General features: G+C 34.1%; 2 protein-coding genes across 2 annotated transcripts; both read left to right on the forward strand.

Annotated features, from left to right (window-relative positions):
• The first annotated feature begins 1,362 nt into the window (after nucleotides 1–1,362).
• On the forward strand, nucleotides 1,363–4,900 carry LOC143621015 (immune-associated nucleotide-binding protein 9-like). The gene is made up of 5 exons (XM_077092553.1): nucleotides 1,363–1,603; nucleotides 1,715–1,989; nucleotides 2,922–3,086; nucleotides 3,159–3,293; nucleotides 4,620–4,900. The coding sequence occupies exons 1-5, from the start codon at nucleotides 1,363–1,365 to the stop codon at nucleotides 4,830–4,832; spliced, it is 1,029 nt and encodes a 342-aa protein (XP_076948668.1). The 3' UTR covers nucleotides 4,833–4,900.
• A 328-nt stretch (nucleotides 4,901–5,228) lies between these two features.
• LOC143620994 (putative BOI-related E3 ubiquitin-protein ligase 2) lies at nucleotides 5,229–9,509 on the forward strand. The gene is made up of 4 exons (XM_077092537.1): nucleotides 5,229–5,342; nucleotides 5,407–5,466; nucleotides 7,193–7,408; nucleotides 8,827–9,509. The coding sequence occupies exons 1-4, from the start codon at nucleotides 5,229–5,231 to the stop codon at nucleotides 9,361–9,363; spliced, it is 927 nt and encodes a 308-aa protein (XP_076948652.1). The 3' UTR covers nucleotides 9,364–9,509.
• The last annotated feature ends 421 nt before the right edge of the window (nucleotides 9,510–9,930 follow it).

The following is a 9,930-nucleotide window of genomic DNA, read 5'->3' on the forward strand; positions in this document are numbered from 1 at the left end:
TAAGTACCCTAGTCTGGGTGGGGTGTGACACTATGATAGTCTTAACTCGCGACAATAATGCACATTGCTTTTTGTATGTCAGTCGCTGGATATTTAAATAACTTTTTTATAGAGTAAATTTACAAATTACATAATTTATTTATGCGGTCCACTGCTGATCATGTCCTCTAACTTCAATAAGCAAATTGGACGTCTCTAAGGCTCACATGATGAAAAGTGCGACAATCTATGAACTTTAGTGACACTTGATGCATTTGTTGAAGTTAAAGGACAAGATTTGCAAGTGATCCAAACATAATTGATTCTCTTTCATATCCTCATATGTTTATAGCATCACTTACCAAATATCTAATATCCTTTTGTGTCCTTGTGATTTATGGGCGGATGCACATTGTGCCCATGAAAGTCTTTAATATATATTCTTTAGCTTTTTAATAATATATTTAATATATTTTTTAATCATAAATGAGCAGGAGTGAAATTACCAAAATGTCCTACATGGTTGATACATGGCATGCCCGGGTTTTCGGATAAACATTAATCAAAAGGACAAAATACGAGGCACTTTAACTTTCAAAGGATAGTGAGTGAAAGTGAATTTATTAAAGAATCCGATCTATAAATTGACTATGCTTACAGAACAAATTGTAATTATATTTTTTTTAATCACAAAATTATTCTTTTAATAAACCAGGTTCTGGAAATTCTTATTTATAATAGTCATTTTTTTTATAAAAAATATACCTTATATTTGGAACTAGTCGTTGCATATTTTAAAAATTATTTAGTCAATACTTTTTATTTGTTGAACGTTTAAAAGTTAAAAAAAATATATTTTATTTATAAACGTTGCACACACGACCCCAAATGAACCCCGTCCGCTCGCATCCAGAATTCACACTTACTCATCCCACCTGAAACTAAACAAACATGTCAATCCAAGTCACAAAACTTTGTGTTGAAGATGGTCTTAATTATTTATAACTTAAAAAAAAGGTTTTATCATTATAATCTTTTCCTAGTTTTGGTAAAAATTACGTGTAAATCCATTAAGTTTGTGTTCCGCTCACCACGCAAAATCTTGGTCTCTTATCCGATTTGACCAGAATTATGATTTCTTCTTCTCAATTAATAATAATAATAATAATAATAATAATAATAATAATAATATATTGAGTCCCATTCATTCATCTTAAACCTCAAATACACATTCGATCGGCGAATCAGGTACCTTGTTGTTCAATAATTATAATAATAATAATAGTTGTATTTGCAAGTTAGGGTTTACATCTATCACTATTGATTGATTGATTTATGATAATTGTGAGTGAGTTGGTTTAAAAGGTTAGGGTTAGAGACAGGATGGGTGGAAGTTCAGTTGATGATGACTGGGAGTTCACATCAGTATCACCTCTTTTGAATGCCCTGCGAACACTTGTTTTGGTTGGAAGGACCGGTAACGGCAAGAGTGCCACCGGTAATAGCATCCTTGGAAAGAAAGACTTTCTTTCCAAGGCCAGCTCGGCCGGTGTCACCACTACTTCCGAGATCAGGACCGCCGTCCTCGAAGATGGACAGATGCTTAATGTCATTGATACTCCTGGTATAAAACATTATTATTATTATTATTATTATTATTATTATTAAGTTACAGTTTTGAAGTAGCGCAATAATAATTATGGGATGTTTCTGCTAACGGCTAACACAAATGCAGGATTGTTTGATTCTTCTGTTGATACTGAGTATATTGGAAAAGAGATTGTGAAATGCATAAATATGGCGAGGGATGGTATCCACGCGGTTCTTGTTGTCCTCACAGTTCGGAACCGGTTTTCAAAAGAAGAAGAAGCTGCAATAAGTAGTTTGAGGACTTTGTTTGGGAGCAAAATTAATGATTATATGATTGTCGTTTTTACTGGTGGAGATGAACTTGAGGAGAATGAACAAACTTTGGAAGAGTTCTTAGACGACTGTCCTGTATCATTAAAGGTGCACGTTAATACACAATATCTTGCTATTTTTTATTTTCATTTTCAAACTTATTATATACTAATCATCAGCCAATAATTAATTTTTTCTTTTACCTGTTTTCTCCATAAAGTAGGCTGTAGGGGTGACTATACTTTACATCTGTATAACCGTTTAATAAACATGTTGTGTTCAAAAATAATCAGTCTTTGGGTTTCACTTGTCATTTCTAAACCGTTTAATAAACATGTCGTGATCGGATTACATGTTTAAACTGTTTAGTAAAACGTGTCGTGTTCGGGTTGACTTGTCTCCTATATAACCTGTTTAATTAAACTGGTTTGACACGTCAATCTAAAATTAGAATATAAAAGTAAAAACAAAAGGCATATGTTAACCCATTTATGACCGTTTAACCAATTTAATACAACCCATAACCCATTACCCACTAACCTGTTTATGATTCATTTAACCTGTTTACAACTTGATTATAACTTTAATCCATTCACTACAACCCGCCAACCTCTTTATGACCCGTTTAACCTGTATACAACTTGATTATAACTTTGATCAATTTATTACCACCCGCCAACCGGTTTATGACCATTTTAACTTGTTTACAACTTGATTATAACTTATTTACAACTCACTGGCATTTTTACAAATTGTCAACTCATTTGACTCGTTCAGATAAATGAGTTATACGTGTCGTGTTCCAAGTACACGATTTTAAGTGTCTAGATTCAGGTTGACTTATTGACGGTTGACACATGTAAGGCCGCGTTCAGATTCGTAAATTTAACCCAAAATCGGTTAACCCGACACGATCGCCACCCCTACATGCCATCAATTGGGGGTAGTTTTGGAAATTGAAAATGGTATTATTCACGAGTTTATTTTTCCTATTGGAAAGTGGAAACTATTGACTAATTAAAATTCAACTATCGGTTCAGGAAACCCTTAGCTTGTGTGGGGATAGATATGTCGTTTTTGATAACAGGACAAAAGATAAGAACAAGAAAACACAACAAGTACAAGAACTTCTGTCTCTGGTCAACATGGTGTTGACCAAGAATAACGGGAAACCATACACCGATGAGATTTTTAGTGAATTGAAGGTGAATAATGTCATTTTTTATTATCATTTTTAAGAATATTTTTTTAATCCAAATTGTACATTTACTTGACAGAGAGGGACTTTGAAGCTTCATGAACAAACCGAAGAAGTTCAATCGTTGCAGGGATATACAAAACAGGAGATATCTGAGCTCACAGAACAGATGCATAAATCATATGAAGAGCAACTCAAAAGAATAACTGAAATGGTATCTTTGCAGTTTACTGTCATTTTGATTTTTCACTGGTTTGCACATTAATTGAAAATCAACTGAACAGGTTTGCAAACTCGGTTTTTGGGTTCGGTTATCGGTTCCCCAAAATCTTGCATCTTTGGATAACTGAACCGAATTTAATCAAGTAAATCGAGTAATAAGTAGATTAATCAGATAACTGAACCGATTTGTGAATTTGGTTTTCGGTTCCACAACTCTTGCTTATTCGAATAACTGAACCGAATTTAAATGAATAAACCGGATAACAACCGGTTTAATTGGATACCGAACTGAATTGTGAATTCAGTTTTCTATTCGGTTTTCGGTTCCCCATATCTTGCTTATCCGAACCGAATTCAATCGAAAAAACCGAATAATAATGGGTTTAGGTGGATAACCGAACCAAACCAAACCGAATAATTCAGTTGAATTCGGTTTGGTTAGACACACACAAACAATTCAAAAAAGAATAAACTGCATAAATTGATTTCCTATCAGATGATCACCCTGATAGGCTCATAGTTATGGGCAGATCATGTCAGATTGGGTTGACCCGCATGTCATATTATGCTAAAAATTAATGCCTTAAGGATGATTACAAAACTTGTGTTATTAAAAATTTAATCCAAAATTTTGTATAAATCATTTAGGAGTTTGTTGAATACATTAAATGTACTCTTCAGGCAAGTTTTGACTAGTTTGACTCATTCCTTATAGTTAAAAGAATTTAGCAGGCCCATTTGAGATAAACATAACCATTATGGGTGTGCATGAAACCGAAATAGCCGAACCCAAACAGAAACCGGCGGTTTGGTTCTATATTTTTTAAAATAACAAAATTTTCAGTTCGGTTTTGCATGTAATTGAAACCGAAAAACTGAACCAGACTGAATTTATGGATTTTCATATTTTCATTTTGTATGTTAAGTAATTTATATTAGCGTAAACGTATAATAATCAATTAATCATTGATGAACAACATGATTTAGGCCATTCATTATTTTGGACCAAATTTTGGTTCGGTCCAAAAAATTCAAGCTCAAATGGTTAAATTGAAACCAAAAAACCGAAACTGAATGGGCCATGCAGAACCCTAACATGGTCCATAGCACCCCATTTATAGACAAATGGCTCAAGATGGCCAAATATAAATATAGCTAATAAATAACTATCCACTGCCACACAATATATGAATTTACATCTTGCAAAATTAAAAGAAAATTTTCTTTATATGGTATTTCCTTTATTCAACTCGTGTAGTGCATGAGCTTCTAGCCTAGTATTGCAAATAAATGGATATACGGTGTGATCGTTTCACAGGTGGAGTCGAGGTTGAAGGAAACAACCATCAGACTTGAACAACAATTGGCAGAAGAACAGCTTGCAAGGTTGAAGGCTGAAGAGACGGCTCAAGCTGCTCAAATGAAATCAAATGATGAGATCCGTAAGCTGAGGGAGACTTTAGAGAGAGCCCAAAGGGAGACCGAGGAGCTTCGTAAGAGAGCTGAAAGTGGTAAATGTTTAATTTTGTAAGTCAACTTCGGCTCCTTTGTCCAAAAACGTATGTATTATATTTTCTATCACAACTGCTTGATAACTTTCATATGACTTTCATATGTTCCAACTCACTTGGAATTCTTATATGTGATATAAATCTAATGTTTGGGTTTTGATATCGTATGATTTGAAGCACTTGGGTATAAAAGTACAAAATGACAAGTTAATAAATATGTGAAACATATAAAGTATACTAGAATACAAATCTTTCTTCAGTGATACCTAGACAAAATTGCATCCAACACAAACATACAAAACTCTTATGACTTCAAATTAATCCTATGCTTCATCTCACCACTTAGACCATTTATAAACTCCTCATCGCATTTCAAACCTTTCATATACTCCGGCAAAAGACAAGCTTCCACATCCATGCTCCCGCCACCGTCCCGACCGCTTCATATAACCTCAAAGCCACCCAACCAAGCCAACAATTCCCCCAATGTTGCAGTTGCCCCGGGCTACCAAAATAATCACCCGGCAAAGGTGGGTTCAATATAATCACCACTTCATTAGTCATTACCACTTGCGAGTTTGCAAATGGTTACAGTGTCGGGTAGGGACCGCCGTGCTTGTGTTATGCACCTCCACAAAAGCACTGATAGCTCTTGTAACTCGAGATCTTTTCTGTGCTGCATTCGGCATTCGCCTTTGGTTTGAGTTTTGAGATTGAATGCAATGAGAAGTTAAAGAATCTCTCTTTCAGGGGTGGGGATTGCAACCGTTCGATGAACTGATCTGATGGTGACGGGTATATGGAAGGTTTAATGATATAATCACATCCTTCAATGGATATATATACCCGTGATTCTGATATCATCGTTTTTGGTGGTGTTGGATTGGAATTCTTCGCTCCAAGCTGCCAGAAAGAAGTTCCATCGGCAACAACGTGGTTAATGGAGCCGCGATGAAGATTTCGTCCACAAGCTCAGTCACATGTGAAGATTTCAAAACATTATGAGTGGGGGCAAAAAGTTAGGACAAAGACCGTTAAAATTGTAAAACTATTCATAATTATTTACATGATGATAATAAAACATAATGAAAGTGAAATATATGAAATATATTTTATCAAATTTAAACATTTATAAGAATTTGGAAAACAAAAACACTTAAAATTCAATCAATTAACCACTTGAAACACATAATTTATCTACTAATCTTATTAGTAATCACCAATTTCTAATTTGAAGTCACTTATCTACTCAATTCAGGTATTTATAATTCAAATGACTTATTCATAAAATATTGAATGTTTAATTTTATGATTGTTTAAAATGCAAACAAACTAAACATATTTTTTTTCATTCCATAGTAATAATTCATTCCATTCCTCCTCTCATTCATACATAGTAACATACAAAACGTTACCTTTGTATATTATTATATAACAGATTGAACTACAGTGTCTAAACATTTAAAGTTTCAAAGTAAGTAGGACACCACATTTTGAGACAAGAAACATTATTATAATTCTTAAATCCAAATATCAAATTAACTATAGCAAGAGTTTAATGAGGAACCAAAATTCCAGAGTACATAATCACTATACTTGTTTTTTGCAACTGCTAATAATTATTTCGAAATATATATTAATTTAACCCTATCATAAGTACCTTTTATTCTATTTTTCAGTGGTAACCTAATCGCAACCTTCAATCTCAATCGCAAACCGCATATTCACATCCCATTCTATTAACCTTTCATTCTATTTATCAATGGAAAGATCATCTTTTGAGTTGCTTATAAATTGCTACCTTTTAAGTAATCCTCTACTTAGAAATTATGAAGTTTATTAATTTCTTTTAACAAAGTTTTTAATTCTGCGGTAAGCCATTATACCTACTAATCGCCAATAACCTTGCTCAAGCCTTGAAACAAGTTTCAATCGTCCCTAATTAGTTTGACGCTCCAGATGTCTGAACCCACAACCACCCTAGAAGGAAACCCCTAGGGTTTTGGTGAAGGTAGTTGTGGAATTGGTGGGTTTTGAATTTGATTTGATTCAGAGAGATGATGGGGGATTTTGATTCTGATTTTGTTTTTTGTTGCTGTTAATATAAGTTGGAGGGTGGTTTTGTAATGTTTAGAGGTGTATTCAACAACATGGAAGCTCCAATTGCAGCTACATCAACCTCCCTATATTCCTCAATGTAAACCCTAAATCTCTCTGCTTCTACTTTTTTTAGTGTTCGAAAACTCGATATTAATCGGATTGGAAATTTTATATGCAATTTTTTAACACAGGTCTTAATTTGTGTAGATGTAATGAACGTTTACATGTAGTACATATGAATTTTATTTTTTGCATCATCGTTAAATGGTGTTCTTGAGAGCAGCAGTTGTTTGGGAATAATAATGGGAATTCTCAGATATCGTCTATTGATTTCTTGCAGCAGCGATCGGTTTCAACTGGTTTAGGGTTGTCTCTTGACAATGGTAGATTGGTGTCATCTGGTGAGTCGTCTTTTGTTGCTGGGCTTGTGGAAGATGAACTTGAGCGTGAGTTGAGGAGACAAGATGCTGAGATTGATAGGTTCATGAAAATTCAGGTATGTTTGTGTGTTAAAGAATCCATTTACGTGTTCAGTTAGATTTCATTACATCAGTTTAAAATGCCAATATTCTGTTAGGTGCAATCTTTTAATAGGGTATATAGTGTCATTGCATTATATATAAAGTTTTGAGGTTGAAGTCTTGAACCAAATTAGTCTTTGATAGTTATTTAACATATGACAACTGTTTGTTTTTCTTGTTTGAAATTAGACGACACTTTATTAGTGAATTTGATTTTAAGGAGGCTGTGGATTGAGTGTAGCACGCCTATGTAAAAGTCACCAACTTATTGCACGTTGACTCATGATTTTTTATGATAAAGTTGCACTGATCTCTCTTAAAGTGCTTATAATTAAAGTAGGTTTTTCTTGACTAGCCGGTCTGCTCATTTTATTATTGTCAAGATTTACATCAGTTTCAATTTTATACAATCTAAAGCATTCGCAATGCTATTGTGGCATTTTCATAGAAATTATTAGTCTATTGCATGTGAAATTATTAGTCTATTGCATGTAAGCTGATGTCACCAGTATTTAAATCTGACTGTTTAATTGCACCCGTTTTACTCGTATGCTAAAACTGAGTGTACTTTGTATCATCATTTCATCATCTCTGTAATTCATTATCCATTAATATATTATGGCATTCCAATCCATGTACTTATGAATGGGCCAATTTTGGGTTGTGTCTCATGTTAAAAGGGTCAAATTAAAAAAAGAAGTTATAGTGTATTTCTAATGGAGACCACCCTCTTAAATTCCTTTTTGGAGTTGTGTGTTAAATATTGTTTTGTAATGATAATTAACACACAAATTATATTCACTGTTTAAAAATATGAGCAAATCAGCGTTTTTGTGTCAACTCAACCCGACCCTGCTCGCTTCAACTTTTATTTAAATTGACTGAACTCTTTATGAAACATGATCGTTCCCATCTGGTTACCTCTAATTATCCATTAAATAGGTTAGCTAAAACTAGGGGTGTAAATGAGCCAAACCACTTGTGAGCTATTCGTGACTGGCTCATTAAAAGCTCGTATTAAACCAAGCTTAAATGAGCTCAAGCCCATGCTCAAGCCTATAAGCATGTTTAGTAGACAAGACCGAGCCCAGGCTTCACTTACCGAGTGACTCGTGAGCCTAATTGTGCTACAACAGTTTTGAGATTTTTAACGAACGAACATGGACAAACACAAACATGTTCATTTCCTTAACGAACTAACATGAACAAAAACACTTGTTTGTGTTTGTGTTCGGTTAAAGTTAAATGAAAGAACATGAACATGCCCTCGTTCATGTCTGTCCAGTTCGTTTACAGGCCTACCCAACATTGTTTCTCATACCAGCATTTTTCCTTATTGGCTTATTTATAAGCGAACTTTTACCGATTCGTTAATATATATTGTATCAAAAAGGCTGATAGACTCAGGCAAGCAATTATGGAAAAGGTACAAACAAACCAGCTTCAACTAATCTCACATGTACAAGACAAGTTCATCCAAAAACTTCGTGAAAAGGAAACCGAGGTTGAAAACATCAACAGAAAAAACATTGAACTCGAGTTACAAGTTGAACAACTCGCCATGGAAGCTGGCACTTGGCAGCAGCGGGCCAAACACAATGAAAACTTAATCACCACTTTGCAATATGATCTTGAACAAGTGTACAACAACAGCAAACACATCAAAGATGGTAAAGAAGGGTGTGGTGATAGTGAGGTAGATGACACCGCCTCGTGTTGCAATGGGCGCGCAATTGATTTTCATCTGCTATGCAAGAATAATACTGGGATGAAGGAGATGATGACGTGTAAGGCGTGTAAAGTGAACGAGGTTTGCATGCTTTTGTTGCCGTGTAAGCATCTTTGTTTGTGTAAAGAGTGTGAGAGTAAGGTTAGCATGTGCCCGTTGTGTCGGGGGTCGAAGTATATTGGTATGGAGGTTTATATGTAATGGGTTGTTTGTGGACGGATCGGTTTAGATGAATTTAAGGATTGTTGTATGGTTTACTTTAAATCTATGTGTATAGTGTTGATGTGTTTTGGTTGCAGATTTATAATACGCTACAATGCATGTAGACGTGGTACGATCGGAGACATTTTATTAACCTGTTGGCATCAGCCAAAACATGTGAAGGATTGTTTGGTTATAATTTACTTAAAAGTAACCGGTTTAATTATGAACGTATTGAATGAGTTTGTTTTTTTATTTTGGACAGTCAAATGTGAAGAATTATGGTTTTTCTCAAGTAAAAGTGTAAAACACTCGATTGTTTTGCTATGATTTTAAATTCAGACAATTATTTTAGATTAAACTACATTTATCTTAATCATTTTTTCACTACACTATTTCTACCTGACTTCTTTAATCCCGAATTTTTTTTTTGCTGCTTTATGAATTGCTTTTTAATTATCTGTTTTTTTTTTTAAATAAAGACGTATGAATTGCGAATTTAATAAATTAAGCCGTTTATATGACTTTTCTTTTAAATTAGTTTGTTAAAGTATAGTGGTCGGGCGA

This window comes from Bidens hawaiensis, unplaced genomic scaffold (assembly GCF_021521415.1).
Source record: "Bidens hawaiensis isolate Kalapana, Puna unplaced genomic scaffold, B.hawaiensis_p1.1 tig00002759_1, whole genome shotgun sequence".
NCBI lineage: Eukaryota > Viridiplantae > Streptophyta > Magnoliopsida > Asterales > Asteraceae > Bidens > Bidens hawaiensis.